This window comes from Pseudopodoces humilis, chromosome 3 (assembly GCF_049639895.1).
Source record: "Pseudopodoces humilis isolate 2021_Gansu_Grassland_sample_001 chromosome 3, ASM4963989v1, whole genome shotgun sequence".
NCBI classification, from domain to species: domain Eukaryota; kingdom Metazoa; phylum Chordata; class Aves; order Passeriformes; family Paridae; genus Pseudopodoces; species Pseudopodoces humilis.
In genome coordinates this window covers 110,438,142-110,459,450 of record NC_142202.1, presented here as the reverse complement: position 1 = coordinate 110,459,450, position 21,309 = coordinate 110,438,142, and the positions used below count along the sequence as shown (strand labels likewise).

Here is a 21,309-nt window from a genome sequence, read left to right as displayed (position 1 = left end):
ATCGTGCTTTAAATGGCAAATGTTTAAATGTCTGAGCCAGTAATCAAAGCTTCACTTGGAACTGAGCTCTTTTCTGCAATTATCCACAGTGTTAATCAACAGTAGCCTTGATGGCACAGTTTTTTATGACAATTGTATTTTTCAAACTAAACGTGCAGTTCAAAGCATAGCACATCTAGACTTCATTTCCAGTAGTTTATGCATTTTAGGCCTTTCTTTTTAGCTGATGTAGATATAATAAATGTATCACGAGGAGAAATTACTGCTTGCCCCCTGTGTAATGCAGCAGTTGTTAGATAACAGCTGAAAAAGTGGAATGATGGGACAGTTAAGGGGTAAATACTGAGTTTCACCTTGGCAAATATGGATATCTGCAGTAAATGTTCACACACGAGCCTGTCACTATCAGCTCCTGATAATTAAAGCAGAAAAATACATACAATACCTACCTCTCACTCATATTTTATCTGCCTCTAAAGCAGGTATATAAAATACACAACAAATTACATTTGAGATTTCCTTATTGCTCTCCATCATGCATAAAACCAGTTTGGATTACTAAATCACATCTGCATGTGTCTAAAGTCACCTGAGATTAATCAAAGCTAAAACAATTGCATAAACTTGAGCAAAAGTCTCCGTCAGAAAGGCATTGAAAAAAATGTTTTAAAATCCTTTTAGAAAATGCACACAAACAAGACTGTGTAGCAAAGAGGGTTTTGGCATTAGTCTCATCCTGAGGAAAATTCATGGAAATCAACTCTGTAGTGTGCTGAAGAGTAACTCCAGCACACAGAGCCTGGAAAAAATGAAGTGTGAACCTGTTCATTGCTTTGGCACCTGCACACCTCAGGGGAAAGGTTTAGCACCTTCTTGTTCTAAAAACAAGATATCTTGGTAAAATATAAGCGCACAGTGAATATTTGATGGGCAGGTGGCCTTTCGGGTTTTGTGTTGATGCATGCAGATTGTGCTGGGGGTGAAACACACCTGAATGTCAGTGCAGATTTGGCAGAGGAGCTGTCAGGATTCATGTCCCTCAAAGCACTGGTTTGTAGGTATGATAGACACTTATCACATTTGCTTTCTTGAAACTCCCCAGGGCGTTCCCATGACACAGAAGACGGGAGACGCATCCCTTTGGCCGCGGAGGTTGGGCTCCTCACACGGAACGTGCAGATCCAGTCAGATGTGGCTTGTGCTGGGTGGATGCTGGTGGGACACATCACAGACTCCAGTGGGATGGAGTTTGAAGGTAGTTGAGATTCACCTGTCCTCATCAAGCACACTGGTTTTGCTCAAAAAGGTGCAGCAATGGGTGTGTCCATTCACATGTGCTATGAAAGTTGGAAACATGAGCTATGTGACATGAGCACCACTAAAAATTCATAAATATGGAAGATATTTTAGGAGGAGTTGCTCTGTGTTTTGTAAGGTTTTACTGTGATTTTGTATGTATTTATTAACAAATACCCATCACTACAATACACTGACAAAGTACCTGCTGTTACATATCTGACTGTTAACATGGTTGTCCTTATATGTTCTTATGTAATATAATTGATTTCACTCAAATTATCTCATTGCAGGTGCTCTTCAACTCTTAAATGTTCAGTTTTTGAACTTTGGGCCTCCTGAGTTTTCTGCCATTGAATTCAGGAATGTATCCCAGGAGTCCTCAGTGGTGTCATCCAGCATTAGCGGCAGCTGCGGAGCCGGCATTAAAGCAGTTGAGAGCAGTGGGATCTTGTTGCACAATAACGTGGTGTTCAACACCACTGGACCTGGCATTGATTTGGAAGGGAAAAATCATTCTCTCATCAGGAGCCTTGTTATTCTGAGCAGGCAGCCAGCAGGTTCATTAAACTGGGTTGCTGGCATCAAGGTGAACCTGGCCACCAGTGTCTCCCTCCGCGGCAATGCCGTGGCAGGATCCGAGAGAATTGGCTTCCATATCAGGGGCCAAGAATGTTTTCCAGATAGAGAATACTGCAGTGGAAATGTGGCCCATTCCAGTCTCCATGGCATTCACCTGTACCAGGAAGATGGATTTCAGACCTGCACTAGAATCACAGGTTTTCTGTCCTACAAGAATTATGACTATGGTGTCATGCTCCACCTTGGAGGCAGCATTATGCTGGAAAACGTGGTGCTGGTGGACAATACCGTGGGACTCCTGGCAGTGGTGCACTGTGCCTATGCCGAGCAATGCTACACGGGGAAAAAATTCATAGAACTTAAAAACTCTGTCATTGTGGCAACAAGCTCGACTTTTGACTGCCTCAGAGACAGGATCAAGCCTCACTCTGCTGACCCAACAGCCCAGGACAGACCCCCACGCTACCCTCTAAGAGGCCGTGTTGGGATTTTATGGCCCACGTTTACCACCGTTCCCAGCCAAAGGCCAGAGGATCCCTGGCACAAAACTGGGAATTGTCCAAAAGCCCTGGGAATTGTGAAGTTGAAAGGTTGGTCTTCTGTCTCCACTGCCCAGACTCTTCTGGCACTGTTTTTCCTCACTATTTTAATTTTTCCAATTGAAGTTGCAGTCTTCCACAAATGGACAAGTCTGAGAAATCAGAGCCTCCGTGAAATTGATAATTGATAGAATTCTTCCACAACTTGATATGGTCTAATTAAGAAAAAAAAATGATTTGATATTTTTCAATTCCTGTATCTACTGCAGGATAATTGCTGCCCCTAGAAGCTGTGGCTGCCCCATCCCTAGAGGTGTTCAGGGTCAGGTTGGACAGGGCTTGAAGCAACCTGGGATAGTGGAAGATGTCCCTGCCCATAGCAGAGGGTTGGAATGAGATTTAAGATCCCTTCCAAACCAGTCCATTCTTGGATTCTATGATTCCATGATAATTATGTCCTGTGATAATGTATAGATTCTACTTCACACAGACCTTCCTTCTGTGTTACTTTTCCAATTAATTCATCTCTCTGACCCACAGTTGCCTCCACCTAAATAAAGACACCAAATCTGAGAAGTGAATATCACGCTTTGGGTAGAATTGTCACAGAACATAGGAACTACAGCTCACAGAAGCTGTATGAAATTCTAAGAAGATAACTTCTAATGTAAGAAGTTATGACCTTTTTTAGTATAAGAGATTGCACAAGAGGAATAGAACTCTTTTATGTATTCTGGATCTTTGTTTCAAATGAATTTTTCAGTCCCCAGAACAATATTTCCATGTAGCAGAACCCTGATAGCTGGTTGCAATGTTGGGATCTAAATATCTCACTGCTTTTCATGACCTTATTCCTCACTGTTACTTACTTTTGCAAGAAAATGTATCCCCTTTTTTACTGAAGAATAAGAGAGGTAGAGAAAGACAAATAGACTTGCACAGTCTCACAAAAAATTCATGGCAAAATATGGATTTGGAGCTGCACAAGAGCTGGGTGCCAGAGCCAAATATGTGTCATCACACCCTGCTTGTCTTATACTAATCTCTGGCAAGTAGAAAAACTATCCAAGGCAAGCTGTTATTTAACTGGTTCATACTTATTCAAATGAAAAAGTATTAAATACTCTTGCTTTTTTTTCCTTTCTCAATTACTATTTATTTGATTTTATTTCCTATGGGTATGACTTGGTTTGTATCAACTTAGGACGTACCTTGGCTACAAAGTATTCTAAAGCCACATGAAGATCTATGAACAATGCTATTAGTCTGATTTAAAAATAATTTGTACAGATATATATGGGAGCAATTTAACATGGAAAACATCACAGGAAAAAAACAACTTTCTTATCTCTAGTTATGGGACTCTTTTAACCACTTTTCCTTGCTTGATCTTCTCTTAATCCCTGGCAGAAGTCACCTTTACTGGTTTTACAAAGAGCTGCTACAGTGAAGACAGGGATGTCTGTATCATGTCAAATGCTGATCATTTAGACATCATGCCTCTCATCACAGCAGAGACATCAAGGATGTTACATGTCAGTGAGAAGGACAAGTTCTACTTTCATCCAACAAGGTAAAATGCTTCATTCTGAACTATCTTTTTTCAAAAAAAAAAACCCCAAACACCTACAGCTTTGGAACTATCTTCCCCTAATCTCTGCTCTTGTACTGCTCCTGTCTGACAAAAATGAACAAGCTCCGACATCAAACAAACATTCACAGAAAAACTCAAATACAGAAAAAAAAAAAAAAAAAAAAATGGAAAAACACTACCAAATTTAGTTTAGGGCAATCTTTTATAATTTGAGTTTCGAATTCCATCAAGGTGCATCTCTGGACCAGTCCTCTTGGATTTCTCCTTTTCCTGACATTTGTGTAGCAAAACAAGCCTCACATATCCCATTTCTTAAACCCCCATCCTGAGCATCTCTGACTTCTCAGCCTCAGGCTTCAGAAAATGTCAGGACCTCCAGGAAAAAACCCTGAGACAGGGAATGTCCTTTTGGTCGGTGAAGCGTGGGTTGATTTGTGCCTGTGAGATCACATCAGAAATGTTGATCAGTACCAGGCAGGCTGTGAGATGTCAAATGATTGCCAGAACTGCTCCTGCCCAGGGAGAATATCATCTGTGAGTGTCGAGGAGGGAGGGGAGAACTCAGTCTGTAACCTTAAGTCGCTGCTGGTTGGAGTGGTTTAGACACATCACATCCAATGGAAACCACGTGCCTATTTATTTATCGCAGTCACTGAACACAATGCAGAGGCTATGTCAGGAAAGCCTTGAAGTACCAAAAAAAAATTCCAGCATGGACTCCACTTGCCAGTCAAAAATAATTGGAGGTGTCCCACACTGCTATGTTTAGAGCCCCTCCAGCCTTCTGCCAGAATTTCTTATTTTATTCTATATTTTTGCTTTTTGCCCTGGGCATTACTTTGCGTGTAGATTTCTGAGTCCTGTCCAGCTTGTCAGCTCCCATTATGTTTCACTCTTGTATCCCACAATATTCTGCTAGCAGTGAGCTGCTGAATACCCAGTCCAGTGCAAGAGCTGGTGGTTTTCAAATGTGAGGAGTGCACATGGATTACTGAATGCTTCCTTGGGAGGCTGCTGAGCCTCTACATCTCCCAGTGCTCCTCATGCAATATCTGCGTGCATTTATTTAATCCAACTCTGCAGCTGCTGAGCTTAATCCAGGTTATGTCTGCATTGTTTTGCTTAAGCATCCTGAAGGGATATCTTGATGGGTATGTCCTGTCAAAGAGAAGATGAGCATTGCCTTGGAGCAAGAGGGGAAATAGAAACAACAGGGAATGCTGAAAATCCATGAAACATTCTGCTCCTCCCACTGGTAGGCCTTACTAACAGAAATGTTGGATCTGCTGAGAGATGGTCAAGAGCTGAAGAGTCAGGATCAGAGCAGTCTTTGTTCTCCACCTCCTTTGAGCTGGGTTGACTGGATGAATTGGCCTATTTGTTCCTCTGCCCTTACTGCAAATCTCTGCCTATACCTGTTCAACCCCTTCAAGGTATCAGCAATTGGGTTTTCTCAGTTGAGACCAAAAAATTCTCCATTTTCTTCAAGGTTTAACGTGAATCCATGTAGCAATGTGAAAATGTCTCTATGGACTTTGCTGGAGCACAAGTCTTTTTGTAGTGTTGTATTCTGCTATGGGTGTGAGATGCTCAGTTAGTTCCTTTAAGCTAAGTTCCTTTAGTCAATCTGCAATTAAAAGCAATTTGGCTAACTACGCTTTAGTGATCCAAATTTTAGGCAAATTATCTAAACACACTGACCTCCTTCTGTAGTCCATATAGACCCTTGTTTAGGAAATGAATCATCTCAACTGTCCTGTATTTGTCTCAGATGAGATGAGTTCCCCTCAACACACCTGTTACAGGTACCTTCCTCTGTGGCAGACAGTAGTTATTGACTTACATAGAAATTTACAGGTTTTTCTGACTGTTCCAAACCACTAATTATATTACCTTCCCTACTTACCAGTGGACAAACTTCTGAAGACACCAAGCTCCCTGAAAAGAGATGCAAAGGCTCAAGGAAAGCCCTTTTCAAAGATTTGGATGGAGGTGTCCTCGATCTAGAGCCACCTGTCTCTGTTTTCCCAAAGTCAGATTTTGAATGGACACAGTTCTACTCAGAAGCTGGTAAGTGCATGTGCTGATGGGAGTGTTTGCAAAGTCAGGCTGACGTTTGAGCCATGAGATGTGGCTTCCACTGAGATCTGAAGTTGAGATGATGGTGGTCCCAGTCTGTGTGATTCCTTGCAGGCAGGATGTAGTGAATTGTGGAAGTCTGGGGTGACTCAGTGTGCAGCACCATGTCCACCAGTGCCACTCTGTCCTCTTGCAGAATCATTTCACCCAGCACCCTTAGCCCCTTGGGGGGGTCTGACTCACTAGGTTGGATGGTACAAAGAATTTTTTCCCTGTGAGGGTGCTGAGGCCCTGGCCAGGTGTCACAGAGGACCTGTGACTGCCCCACCCTGGAAGTGTCCAAGGCCAGGTTGGATAGGGCTTGGAGCAACCTGGGATAGTGGAAGGTGTCCCTGCCCATGGCAGAGGGTGGAATGAGGTGAGCTTTAAGGTCCCTTGCAACCCAACCATTCCATGATCAGTGATTCTACCTGCCCCTTGCAAACTCCTCTGAGAGCATTGTGGGGCACATGCTGTAAAAACACCACAAAACTGCAAAATAATACCAATAATTGGCCCCACAAGGATTTTCATCCACATCCCACTGAGGAGATAATCAAGCTGAAAACCCACTCCAGAAATTTGACAACCCCTCTCTGTTTAAAAAAGGCCCATTCTGCTCAGTAACCACTTTCTGAAGGCTCCCACAGCAAGGCTCCATTCTCCTCCTGATTAAAACTCAGCTCTCTGATTCCAAATAAACTCTTTAATTACAATTAGCTTTCCCTGTGCCTGCTGCTGCTGATGGTGGCCATTTTGCTGTAGAGAAGCATCGTTTGTGACTCTGCCGGTATGGGAGACTGATGGGAGGGACTGTAATTAATCCTGTGTTCCTTCACACTCTAAAACTGATTAAACACAACAAGAACTTTAATCTTTAAACAAAATGTGTAAGGCTTTTCCTCTAAGGATCCTGCTGTAGCTGGCTGCTTACAGGGTTGATTAATGTGTTGTCTAGATGCAAACACTGATTTTTACTGTACCTTTTCCACCTTAATTATGAATCACATACAAGCATTAATGCTCCGGTACGATTACCACTTAGCACCTGCATATTACTGAATATATTTGCATACAAAACCTGGATTTTATTCAGATTCCCACCATTTTTAGCACATCCTAACAGACAGTTGTAGGTATAAGAGGAATCCCCACCATCTAAAGTGCACTGAGGGTACAACCTTCACTCCACAGGGTTTATCTCCTTGTCAAATGGAGGTACCAGTATATGATAAATGTTGCCCGCTTCTGAAGATATGACAAAATTGCTGTGTTATTTTTTTCTCCCCAAATCTGAATGGGTTTTCTTCCCCCTCCCTTCAGAAATGTGCATTAAATTCCTCTACATTTCTCATTCTGACCTATGGTTTCTTTTGTCTTAAGGGTGACATTTGAAAAGACACAACTTGAGGATAAGGTAAATTTGTGGTCATCTTCTTCCCTTCTCTCCTTTTTCTCTTGAAAGTTGTAGCACTGAGCGTTTTTCACACTGCAATGCAGGCTCCCAGGAATGACAAACTGGAGAAAAAGCTCAACTTTCATGCTCCAACTGATCTCCTGCCAGCAGGACCAGAGGAATTATAATCCCCTGTGCTGGGCACTGATGAGGCCAAAACTCAAGTCCCGTGTTCAGTTTTGAGCTCCTCACTGCAAGAAAGACAGTGAGGGGCTGGAGTGTGTCCACAGAAGGGAAAGGAGCTGGGGAAAGGTCTGGAATATAAATCCTGTGAGGAGCATCTGAGGGAGCTGAGGTTCCTTAATCTGGAGAAAAGAAGGCTCAGGGAGACTCCCTACAACTCCCTGAAAAGAAGGATTGACCTCTTCTCCCAGGCAATTAGCGATAGGTCGGGGGAAAAATTCAGGTTGGATATTCGGAAAAATTTCTTCCCAGAAAGGGTGGCCGACCATTGGAACAGTCTTCCCAGGATGGGGGTGAGGCCACCATCCCTGGAAGCATTAAGAAAACCAAGTGGATGTGGCCGTTTGTGATATGGTTAAGTGGGCATGGTGGCATTCATTCGGTCTGGGCATGATGACCTTGAAGGTCTTTTCCAGCCTTTATGGTTCTTTGGGGCCAGATTCCTTCTTGGTGTGACAATGTTTCAAGGCCTGTGAAGATGGTGGCTTTGCCATAGAATTATGAAATCACAGAATGGCTTGGAAGGGGCATTGGAATGCGATGATTTTTAAGGTCCCTTCCAACCCAAACCAGTCTATGATTGATTCTGTGATACACATAAATATTTATGCTCACTTCAAGCTTCCAGTTTGGCCAGGCAGATTGAAAGTGTCCCTCAGCCAGTTTTAGGTACTCAGTTTACTCTGTGGGGAGCAAACTAAAACTCTCAGTAGGCTTCAGGGAAAAGAAGCCATGGAGTTGTTTTGTCAGAATTAGGAATATCACAGGGAAGAGGCTGTGAGAGCCATAACTGGGGCACAAGAGATGATTCAGAATGATATTAATGCTCCTGGATTCACATGATGTCTTTTATTAAAGATGAAATTGGTATAGGATTTATGAAACTTATTATTTCTATACCCACATTTTTCTCCCTTTGTTTTCTCAAACTTTTACCCACTGAGTTTGCTCTTTGCTCATAGACCAAGCTTTTTATTGTGACTCTGAAGAAACAGAATTGTTCACTTCAAAATGACGTTTTAGTTTTCTGAATAAACCACAGAATTCAGAAAAAAAGAACAGAATAGTAGGGAGCAGATCCAAGACTTTTGTTGCTATTATTATTTCTACTGCAAGAAAAAAGGAGTAACAACAAAAGTGGGTTTGAGTCCAACAAAGAATAATTACTTTTTAATATGAGAGTTCTTTTTAGTCTTTATTTTTCTTGTCTTTTAAATATAATGCTGCAAAGGTTTAAAATTAAATGTTTTCCAACACCCTTCTCCCTAAATAATTTATGAGGAACTTTCAAAATACCATTTTTTGAATTATCCAAAACAATTTAATGAGTTTAACATGAATTTGTAATTATTTAAATCTCTTTGAGCTGCCATTTTTGGATGACAAAATGTTTTTCTCCTAAAACTCATGTCTAGAGCAAGCCTCTTGCAAAAGAGCTTGGGGCCAGGCCTGGAGCACTAAATGGTTCCATGGTACAGGAAATACCAGAATCATAAGCTGTACAGCAGAATTAGCTATAAACAGGAGTGTCATCTTGGGGAATTAAGGCTAAGTGAACAGTTTGTGTATTCAACTGATTCCTATGTCCAGGTTAAAAGCGCAGCTCCACGAAGGGCAGCTGGTACAACCATCCTTGTGTAGTTAAAGGATCAGCCAGGTTCTGGCTTTTTGCAGTGTTCATAGGATTCTTATCACAACCCCTCACCTCTGTAGTCTGGGATGACTCCCAGAGGCGTTGGAATTCATTATCTGCCCTTGGTGGAAATGTAGCTGAGGACCTGAAAGTAGTAGAAGATCCAGCTGTCTGCACTTCTGTTGTCTCCAGAGTCATCATAGAACCATATAATTTTGGAATGGTTTGGCTTGGAAAGGACCTTAAAGGTCATCTCATTCCATCTCTTGTCATGGGCAGGGACACCTTCCACTAGAGTTTACTGATGTCCCCTCCAGTGAGCAAAGAGAGATTGACTCATTATGTGGGTAATACGCAGAATTGGAGAGATGAAACCAACTCTTTCAAGTTTTACTCTTGAGCCTGCAGAAGTATGTTTTCTTCCCTCGGACAGATACATTCTAGGTATAATTTAAGGCAATTTGGACTGAATAATCATAGAATCATAATACAGATCATGTTGAAAGGGGACTCAAAAGCTCATCTGGTCCACCCTTTTGTGGGAAAGGAACATTATCTGTCACCCTGCCCAACTGCATTTTGAGAACCTCAAAATGAAGATGTGAAGGAGACTCCCCCATGTCCCTGGGGAGGTTGTTCCAATAAACCATAGAATCAGAGAATGATTTGGCTTGGAAGGGACCTTAAAAATCACCTTGCTCCATCTTCCTGCCATGGGCACGGACGTCTCCCACCATCCCAGGCTCCTTCAAGCCCTGTCTGACCTGGCCTTGGATATTCCAGGGCAGGGACAGCTACAACACCCAGTAATTGCTATCACTGTGAAAAAAACTTATTTCTTATCTTGAGATGAGAGCTTTCCTGGTGTAAGCAGTACCTGTAGCCCATTGTCTTTCCCATGTGTCTCCTTGTGAAGAGAGAGCCTCACCCTCCTTGTAGCTTCCCCATAAGTACTGGAATATTGTGACAGGATTCACTCCTGAGCCTCGTCGTCTCCAGGGAGAACACACCTAATCCTCGAGTCTTTCCCCATAGGAGAGATCCCCCAGCCTTTTCACCAACTTTGTGTCCTTCCTTCAGGCCTCTCTGATTCTGATTTACTGGGGGATGATGAAGCTCTGGGCTATCTGATGAATATTCATGCAACTTTTTCTTTCTGTTTTAAATATGTGTTCCTTGCATTTTGTGTGGACAACTGAATTTATTTTCTGCTTTACACCAGTCAAATCTGACAACTCCTTGTAAGTTCTTTGGATACACTAGAAGAATCAGCGAAATTTAGGTCTTCAATACCCCGGTGGGATGGACGTTTATTTTGGCATTAGTTTTCCAGGAAGAGGAGAGAATTTGTGACTTGCCCAAGGCCAGTCATTGAATTAAAAATTTTCTTTCCAGAACCCTGACAAACAGAGTCTGAATCTAAAAACACCCCCCCTTAAGGCAGGTGAAACTTTGTGGTTGCATTGACTAGAATCAGCCCAAAGTGTATTTTGCATAGCAATTTTTACTGAAAAGATATTCCTGGACTATATTTTGGGACATTACTTTACATTTAAATTCTGGCTACAAAAAACAATTGCAGTTGTGTTTTGTTTTGTTTTGTTTTGTTTTATTCAATTATTCTTAAAAAAAACCCAGAATTTTTTACTATTGACTCAGCTTTAGTGTTAATCTACTGGTGAGAGGATCAGTGTGTTGTGGACAACTGAACTTTTTATCTGACTAGCAAATCATTGAAATGATATTTTCTTGTTATTTTCAATCTAGACAAATCTAAAGCTGTGAAATTGCTCAGTAGTCTTGCTTACTCTCTAGAGGTAACCAGTACATTTTCTAAATCATAAAGAGGAAAGTGTTCAATATGTAAATGCTTGTCTGAAGCAGTTATGCAAACAATTTTATCAAAAATTATTGTCAAAACTCTTTGAATTATAACATTGAAGTTAAAAGTAATAAATGAATATGCAGAAGTTCGCTAATTTAATCAGAAATATGATAAAATGTCAGATAAAAGTAAAAACAGTCCAAAATAACTTGGGTTATAGGTCAAAGATTTTTGTACAATTTTCTTTCTTCTGGTAATTTTAATTATTCAATAAAAATCTCAATTTATATTTAGAGAAGCATAGAATTTTGAGACACAGGCTGGCAGTATAAGTTAGGTCTAAAGCTGGGTGAAAATGTTGCACCATAAATATTTAATATTCCAAGGAATATGATTAGCCACACTAGCTATGCATAATCATATTCAGTAATTAAAGATATCTGAGAAGAAAATGCAGGTTTGGTAGATCTGCAAGGAATGAAGCAATGCAATATCAGCATTGTTTTCCTCAGGAGCTTTTTTGCTGTTGCTGTTCACAAATAGAAATTTGCTTTTTCTGCAATAAATGGCCCATGCAAAATGGGTTGGAAATAGCAATGGAGGACATTAAAAGAGCTCTTACCAAGCTATTCTTTCATAAAAACCAAACCTAATATGATCAGAAAATGCTTTTAATTCTTAATTTTCCTGAAAACACATCTCTGGTAAAGATTTCAGCAGACCTTAATTAAGTTGAGACCAAAGCAGAGAATAAAGTTGGGAGGATTTTTGTAATGCTCATGGGAGAACAAAGTTTAAAGTAATCCAAAAGGAAATTAAGTTATTTTTATATCTTTGATGTCTATGTGGTGGCTCATCAAGGGTGAGATGGTTGAACACACTGAATTAAACAATCAATCAGTACAGCACAGTGAGGGAAAATTCTGTGGGTGGAGAATCCACCAGCTGGGAGAGAAGATAGAACAAGGAAGGGCTTTAAACTGACAGAGGGCAGGTTTAGATAAGAGGAATGGAAGAAATTCTTCCCTGGGAGGGTGGTGAGGCCCTGGCACAGGGTGCCCAGAGAAGCTGTGGCTGCCCCTGGATCCCTGGAAGTGTCCAAGGCCAGGCTGGGCAGGGTTTGGAGCAACCTGGGATAGTGGAAGGTGTCCCTGCCCATGGCAGGGGGTGGAACAAGATGAACTTCTTGGTGTCTTCCAGCACAAGCCAGTCTGCGATTCTATGATCTGGATGCCACCATGAGACTTCCTTAAGTCTCTTTCCTCTGCCAAGGAAAACCACTCCTCAGTGTGATTTTTTTTGGTAAATCATGGAGGAACTGGGCACAGCTGGGGATGTAGCAACAAGGTCAGGATTGGGGCTGAGGTGGCCATGCCACATGTCCATTTTGAAATACTATAAATTGCTTTTGCTCACAGTCAACTGCATCTCAGGCTCAAATAAACAGATATTTTCCTTTTTCAGGGTTACTTTTTCCTTAATTCTGAAGCTAGGATGTGTGAGATGAATGGCATTGTTCATTTTCCATGTGATCAGCATAGAGCAACGTATATGCACAAACAGATTATATACTGTATATGTACTATTCTATAAGCCTATCAAACCTTACTTCCTTGTTCCCATCAAACAAGGGTATCAAATTCTTTTCTCCTGATGAAGCTAAAAAAACCTTGGCAAACCATTTTGCACATTTATTGCTGTAAATGGAGTTTAGTTTTTTGTGCCACCCTTCCTACTTCTTTTCTAAATTCCTCAGATTCTTTCGAACAGTCATGCACTGATGTTCAACTGCATAAAATGTAAAATATGTGTACATATCTATTAGGAATGATTATCCAAATGAATTTTGGAAAAACTGATTATGAAGTCAGGTTCCTGACAATGGGAGATAACCTTGCCCCTTAGGATAGCAATCCTTTTTGAAGATGTGCCAACAAATAGTTTGTGCCTACTCTTGCTATCAAAAATTCTTGGCTTCTCCTTTTAGGCTTAATCCCTGAGGATAAAAGAGCAGGTTTTTCATTTTCCAAACTCAACTCCTATATTTAAGGAGCTATTTAGAAAAATGTTACCATTTTTAGAGTTTGTGAAATCTCGGAGAGCTTGTTTGTTTCCCCAGGGGCTCAGTACCCCCAAAACACCACATCACCTTCATTTAGGATTCTAGTTATGAGTTTGAAACCCAGCTCTCTCCCTTTCTGTATATAAATGTTGTCTGCAATACAAGCAAAAGGTTTTTCTTATCGTTGACATGATGAGGTTTCTGTTTCAGTGTAGCGTTTCTTAAACTGTGATTCATGAAGCATTGGTGGTCCATAAAACCTAAATAACAGATGGATGCACCACTCATGGATTTATTTAGGAGCCTGACAGTTAAAGATGAAAAGAATTATTAGGCATGTGGAAAACAGGAGATATTAGGAATGGCTAGAAAAGCTGGGTGGCTTGGTCTTGAGAAAAGGTGGAATAGAGGCTTAGGAACAGCCTTCAAAAACATGAGGTTGCTGGGAATTGAAGAGAAATTAATTGCTCTCAAAGTCTGTGGAATCAGAAATAATGGTCTGAAGTATCATCAGCATAATTGTATGTGTTGTGAGGAAATGCTGGAATAAAGACAGAGAAACATGGGCATAGCTTGCCTGTGTGAGTTGCAGAGTCCTTATCAGTGGTAACATCCTTAGATAATCAGGTAGAGCTGATCTTTTCCTGAGCAGGTGGAGGATGGATCAAATAACTTCATATGGCCCTTTCAGTACCTATTTTAAAAATTGTTAGAGGATATTTGTTGTCTGCAGGAATCTCTGAGGTCTGACAGTGATATATGGGTCCAAAGGCCAGGGTATTGTAGGAGGAAGATTTGGTAATTAGGACATTCTAAATGCTTCTGATGAAGACAAAGAGTGACCAGTGGGGAGGAGAGAGAGATTGTCTGTCAACCCATGTGCTTGGTCCTGATCATCCAGTCTGCCTGTTCTTGTGGAATGCCAACGAGTTTGAAAGGATGTGAAACATGTAAGTGTAGAGATGAGTCCCATAGAAAATTGTGTCCAGGGTCTGAGTGGAGCTTACAGCACCAGGGAACCAAAACTGGCCCAGGTTGCCCAGAGAAGCTTTGGCTTCCCCATCCCTGGAAATGTTGAAGGCCAGGCTGGATAAGTCTGGGAGCAGCCTGGGATAGTGGAAGGTGTCCCTGCCCATAGCAGGCAGTTGGAATGAGCTGGTCTTTAAAGTCCCTTCCAAATTCATTCACTCAGTTCTATGAATCCATTCCTTATCTGGGACCTCTCCTCAAAGCTCAGACTCCTTCATATTCTCCCAAGGAACTGTTTCATTCTTATTTATCATTCCAGCTTTGGTGATGCCCACAAATCTGAGTCAGTTGTTGGGTTTTATTCCTACAATATACCACCCATAAATTTTCCAGCATCTTCTGGAAGAATTACAGAATCACAGAACAATTTGGGTTGGAAGGGACCTTAAAGATCATGTCATCCACTCCCTGCCATGGGCAGGGACACCATCCATTACCCCAGATTACTCAGAACCCCTTCCAACCTGGCCTTGGACATTTCCAGGGATGGGGCGGCCACAGCTTCTCATGGCAACTTGTGCCAGGGCCTCACCACCCTCACAAGGAAGAATTTCTGCTCAATATCCAATATATATCTCATCTCATTCAATTTGAATCTATTCCCCCTTGTCTTGTCAATCTACACTCTTGTAAATATTCTCTCTCCCTTTCTTTTTGACTCACTACAAGCACTGGAAGGCCACAATTAGATCATTCCAAAGCCTTCTGTTCTTCAGGCTGAACAATCCCTATTCTCTCAGCCTTTCCTCATAGCAGAGGTGTTCTATCCCTCTGATCATCCTGGTGCCTCCTCTGGACTCGCTTCAACAGCTCCACATCTTTCCTGTGCTGGAAGTCCAGGGTTGGAAGCAACTCTGCAGGTGGGGTCTCACCTGAACGGGGCAGAGGGGCAGAGTCACTTCCCTTGACCTGCTGCCCACACTGCCTTTGGTACAGCTGCTGCAAAAACTGCTGATATTGAAAGTCAAGCCAGAATGTGTCAGGGGAAACAGAGAGAACTGAAGTGAGTTGCTCCAGTGAGGCGGTGATGGAAACAGAAACAGCATCTACATGGAACACCCTCTCCAGGCTTGCTGGCTGTTACCTTTAAGGAGGCAAGATGGTTATATTTATGCAATTAAAAAAAAAAAAAAAAAAAAAAAATGAATTTCATCCTGCAAGCATAACTATATTATTTCCTTTAGATCTTAGAGACATATCTATAATCCAACCAAACTGCTGAGTGGGAGTTTGCAGAGGTTTACAGGGGAAGCACCACATTTTGCAACAATTAATTTTGCAGAGGAAGCAGCCTGTTTAAAGATGCCTGCAGCAGTCACTAAAATATGTGTTGTTTTTCAAGGCCACCAGACATACAGTTGGCTAGGTTGGCTAATAAGCCAAACACAATGAAAAAAAACCAAAAAACAAACCCCAGTCTCATGGGGTTTGCAGGAAGAAGGGATGAGAAATAAAATGAATAATGCTTACCTGCTAGGGGTGGATGAAGACTATAATTGTTTAGCCCCCAGCAGATCCCTGCAAGGGTTAAAAATGACAAAGATATTAGTTGGTGACTGCTAAGATTGTTGGTTTGAAGCTTTGGGCAAAACACAGACTGTTATTTACCGGACTTGGTCGATTTACTTCTTAATGCAATAATGACCTGTGAAATGAAACGTGAGCTAGACAATTGTTCCTCATTCTTTCCAGTAAAACATCCTTTCATACCCCATTAAACCACCATTAATTCCATTTGAAAGAGAAGCAGGCACAAACACCAAGGGATATCTCTCTCTTTTCCTCTTTTCCTCTCTTTGTGGGACTGATCAAGGCCTGTGGTTGGAAAAGCAGCTTTCTCACCCATTTTAGAGGGTGTCGGGCAGCCTGTGGGGGACACATTTTTGAATGAACACTGCAGAGATCTACTGGATTGGCACCCAGTGTATCACATTCCTGAGTTTTGCAGAACGTATCAGGAAATCTGGCAAACAGTCAGTTTATTGGTGTTTATGCATCAGGTTTCTGTGACTTTTTTTTTATTCAGCTGGCTTTCTTCAAGCATGAGATTTATGTAATCATACAGTGTATGTGCAGATATATCTGTGCGTTATTTCTTTCCCAGTCCTTTGAAACATGTTTTAAATTTTAAAAAGAAGTAGTAGGGTGATAAGTCCTCAAAGTAATAGATTCCTACAGGTTTAAAAAAGTTTGTGTCTGTGAAGAAAAACTGTATGAGTGAATCTCTCTGTCCCCCCAAAGTGGGTTATCTGTTTGGAGTCCTTTGGTTACCAAGAAACGTTCTCTGGAGAGAAACTGCAGTTTCGTATCTCAGCTAAAGGAAAAATCCCTTTGCACACTGGTTCAGGGCTGGGAATCCAGTCACACCCGTGCAATATAGCAGTGGTTCCACTTGGCCTGGAACTGCTTTCTTTACCTCCTGATTCTCCTCTGCTGTGGCATTGAAAGATGTGTCCACGTGGCACTGAGGGACATGGTTTAGAGGGACTTTGTGGTGTTACATTTACAGTTGCACTTGATCTCAGGGGCCTTTTCCAAAGCCAAACCTCCACAACCTTCCCAATCAGTAACCAAATTGTCTCCTTGCTGCTGTTTGGCCTTACCTGAAACCTAGACCAAGGCATTTAATCAGTTCTTTGGCAGATGTTGTCTAGCCGCAAGGAGGTTGTCATAGATCAATGGCCTTGATCCAAGAGTACCACTGATTTCAAACAATCACAGTTTGACAGCCCATAATTTAACTTTTCGTTATATTACCTGATTTTCGGTTGCTTCTACTTTTATATTTTATTTTATTTCATACCCTATACTTTTATGTTTTTTGCTACACTAGACGCTTTTCTTTTTCCCTGATAGATTTATGCCTGGGGAAAGATTTTGTCTGAAAGTTTGCTCAGAAATGGCTCAGCTGAAATGAACAAAGTGAAGCTTTCTTTTGGTGTGTGTTAAAAACAAATCTCTAAACTCTAGAACCTATGGCCTTGCAGTGGAGGTTGAGGGTTATCAGGGAAAAAACTCTGTGGTCAGTGAATTATTTTCTATCCACAGTCCTTGTGAAAAACTGTCTCCAGAACTATTTGTGAAATTAAATTGCTTAGATTCATTATTTTCTCATGTTCTTTGAAAGATCTGAGCCTTGTCTATCGCTTGTGAAAATTTCAGTTCCCGCTCTGCTGCATTGTTTGAAGCACAGACATCAAATGCTTTCCTGAGTATATGGAGCCTCAAACCCCTCATTTTAGTTCCCTTGCATTGCATCTGCTAATTAACAAAAGAATTCTGGGCACTTTGTGACCCTTGCTGCTGCCGAAGGGCTGTGTCCCCAGGAGGCAAACATGTGTTGTGTCCTGACTTTTACAGACTGGGTTGGGCAGGAGCCAAGGGATTACACAGAGTCCTCTGGGGTGGAATGGAGAAGAAACCTCAAAGTTTAACCAGCAACAAGTATGGCATCCACTGGGAAAAAGCTGGTTGGGTGTTGATTCACCAGCCTTATTATTAAAGTACCTAGCACAGCTTAGCTTGTACAGGATTAAGATTTTTGTGTGTGCCTATGTGTGACTCGATTATTTATAAGATCAAGTTTCACTTGCAAAAACCAAAAAAGAAAACAAAAAAAAACCCAAACAAAAACAACCCCAAAAAACCCAGAAAACCACTAGAAAGTTTTAATTGCAGTTTTGAGAAGAGATGGAGAATGAGAAGTGCAAAATCCCTTGTCATGAATATGATGAACAATGACCTGGGAAAATAATCTTTTTTCCTTTCCCTGTAATTCCAGCCTGACTCTGATTCAGAGTGAACCATGATGGTCTGTTTGTGTGTATGCAAACATTTGTGTTTATACACACACAGGCACTGTCCTCGCAACTGTTCTTGGGAGCGTTTCATCATTTTTTCCTCTTATCTTCCAAATATTAGCATTTAATGAAATACACATTTCCTTCATTTATCTTGAACCTACTCCAAGGCCAGCAAATACCAGAACCTCAAATGTTATGACAGGATAGATTCTTTATTGGTTTGTTTTCTTTTCATTCTTTCTGTTTTCACTGTGATTTTAATTTTTTTTTTAAAGAAGATTATAGACCCTTATGTTCCAGCTCAAGGAACCTGGCTTCCAACTGAGGTACACAAATATGTCCAAAAAAATGTCCCTGAGACCCATCCAATGCAGACAGCTGTGCAGCAAACAGGAAATTGAGGAAGTCAGGTTCATCAGAAACACAGGATTTCCTTCATGGATGTTTTAGATAAAGCATCTTTAACTTTTCCATGCTGGATCAGTGTTGTAAAAGAACCGTGAGAAGAGCAGGGGAATTGTCTCCCCGTGCTTTGATATCAGGGATGTAAAAGTATAAGTGAAAGTCTGAAAGGTTCTTGTGGGGTCTATCACACCTTGACCATGTTGCCATGGTTCCAAGCAAGCCCTCACTTGTCTGTCTGTGCTCAGGGCTGGCAGGGCAGGAGTCAGCTCTGAACCAGGAGTTGTGTCACTGGGATATACAAAAGCAGGATTGCTAAAGATGTCTGTGCACCTGAGGTTTGAGGAGGGGTCCCAGATACTGAATGGAATCATAGAATGGTTTGGGTTGGAAGGAACTTTTAAGACCAGCTCTTTCCAGCCCCTGCCATGGGCAGGGACACCTTCCTCTATCCCAGGCTGCTCCAAGCCCTGTCCAACCTGGCCTTGGACACTTCCAGGGATCCAGGGGCAGCCACAGCTTCTCTGGGCACCCTGTGCCAGGGCCTCAGCACCCTCACAGTAAAGGAGTCACTTGATTACACTGTGAAATGAAGATAATTCTCCTTTTTCCCCTCCACTCATTAGTTTGTAATGACTCTTGACAATTCAGTGTCAGGAATTACAGAAGTGTCTATGTGGCATCTGGTTTGGTGTGATTCCAAACTAGTTTGAGTCCACTATGAAACACTGGGAAAAATTACAAACTGGTGATTACCAATGTTCCTGTAGTTTAATAAATCAGGCAAGCACTTAGATGTTGCCTGTGTGACCTCAGCTTGCCTTGCTCTCCTCTTCGTGCTTTTAAATTTTGACAGTCTTTGTCTGCTTTGTCAGCTTTCATGATCACACCAAGAAGCCAGCAATTTGACTCGTTTGGCCCAAAATGTTTTTGCTCTGGAGAGGGCTCAGAGAAGGCTATGGCAATACCTTATTTTGGCCTTTCAGTACTAAAAGGGAGCTTTTAAGAAAGATGGGGGCAGATAATTTTAGCAGTTCCTGCTGCAATAGGACAAGGGATGATGGTTTTAGATAAGAAGATGGTCATCTTAGATTAGATATAAGGGAAAAGTTTTTACAAAAGGGTAGTGAAACACTGGCAACAGGATGTCCAGAGAGGTGGTGGCTGCTTCATCCCTGGAAACATTCAAGGTCAGGTTGGACAGGGCTCTGGTGTAGGTTGTCTCTGGGTGATATTCCTTAACAATGGGGGTGGTGAGGCTCTGGCCAAGGTTACCCAGAGAAGATGTGACTGCCCCATCCCTGGAAGTGTCCAAAGCCCGTCTGGATGGGAATTGGAGCAATTTGGGTTAGTGGAAAGTGCCCATGGCAGAGGTGGAACAGGATAATCTTTAATGTCCTTTCTAATCCAAAGCACTCCAGGATTCTAGGATTCTATGACATGCACACCAAAAATCAGCAGGAAGTGCACAGCCATCCATCCCAGTTTCAACCATAGTGTGCTCAGGACTATGACTTAATAGAGCATTTTAGCTTAATGAAGCTAAAAGTGTTGAAAGCTCTGGCCAAGAGGTTGCTACACGCAAAAGCTGAATTTCACAGAATAATTACTGAGACAAAGCATGCAAGATCTTCATTTATAAAGCATAGCTTTGATATAGATGTCATCACTCTACCAAAGTTCAAAGCACATGTGGTTGACAGTATGTGCACCATGGGGTTCTCAGGATATGTAGCATGAGTATAATATAATGCTTAGTTAAAATAATTAGTTGAAAAGAACATATTAATTTCCTAGTGAATTTTTGGAGAAACAGCTCAGTGCTTTGGAAAAAGAAAAGTTATTAGTTGACATTTTGTGTAAGAAACTGGAAAATAAATATTTTCATCTGGGGTAGTTATGTTGAATACTCAGTTTTAGATCATGCCAAGAACATGTTTATTAACTTAACATGTAAAAATTTATATTCATTTCAATATAAAAATATGGAAATATGTTATGATAGATATAAATATATTTATAAATATATATGTTTATAAAATGATTCCACATTTTTTGGTTGCTGGGAAAAGAGACACACAACCAGTGAGGCGGCTACCACAGCATCATAAGGTGCTTTTGAAGAAATTTTCAATGAAAACATGTGGGCTTTTTTCCTATTTTCTTTTTTTTTTTTTTTTCCTCTGTTGTAGGCATGCTAAATTGATAACAGCACCTCATCTTGTCTTAGAAAATAAGTTGTCAAGACAAGGTAACTTTGCAACTTCAGTTTGCCCCACAATGGAAGTCATGGACCTGTGCAATATATTTGACTTCTACGTCCTTGCTTTTTTTTGCCTATATCTTTCCTATTCTTTTTTACAAACCTGTGTAACTGCCCAATAATTCTAATTTCAAGTGGTCCTATTTTGTGGTTGCTTGGAAAAGGCAACTTGAATTAAAACTTTGGCATAGATCTTTCTTAAGGGACCAATATAGAGTTTAACTTCTGTGTTTGACAAGCTAATTGGCCAAGGTTTAAAACCATCAGTTATGCAATAAAAGTGCATGTAATTAATTAAAGGGAGCTGATTATTTTCAGTCAGCTCTGTTCCTGAAACATCCTCCTACTCACTAATAAACTTTGTTCCTGGGGTGGTTTTTCTGAAATTAATAAGCACATTGCAAAACCAGGGTAAGCCTGTTTCGTTGTTTGCTTCCCATGCTCACCAGTTGCAACAGTTGCTGGACTGAAAATGAAGTCACATTCCTATGAAATCCGTATTGCAAGAACAACCTTTTCTTCTG

At 41.2% G+C, this 21,309-nt stretch overlaps 1 protein-coding gene across 8 annotated transcripts in view; it reads left to right on the top strand.

Annotated features, from left to right (window-relative positions):
• PKHD1 (PKHD1 ciliary IPT domain containing fibrocystin/polyductin) overlaps nt 1-21,309 on the top strand; it is a 234,539-nt gene that overhangs the window by 160,343 nt on the left and 52,887 nt on the right. For all 8 annotated transcript variants that reach the window (XM_088053430.1, XM_088053431.1, XM_088053432.1 and 5 more), the window contains 4 exons: nt 1,103-1,255; nt 1,590-2,468; nt 3,828-3,990; nt 5,921-6,081. In XM_088053430.1, the coding sequence (XP_087909556.1) occupies nt 1,103-1,255; nt 1,590-2,468; nt 3,828-3,990; nt 5,921-6,081 (1,356 nt within the window). The remainder of the gene's footprint in view (nt 1-1,102; nt 1,256-1,589; nt 2,469-3,827; nt 3,991-5,920; nt 6,082-21,309) is intronic.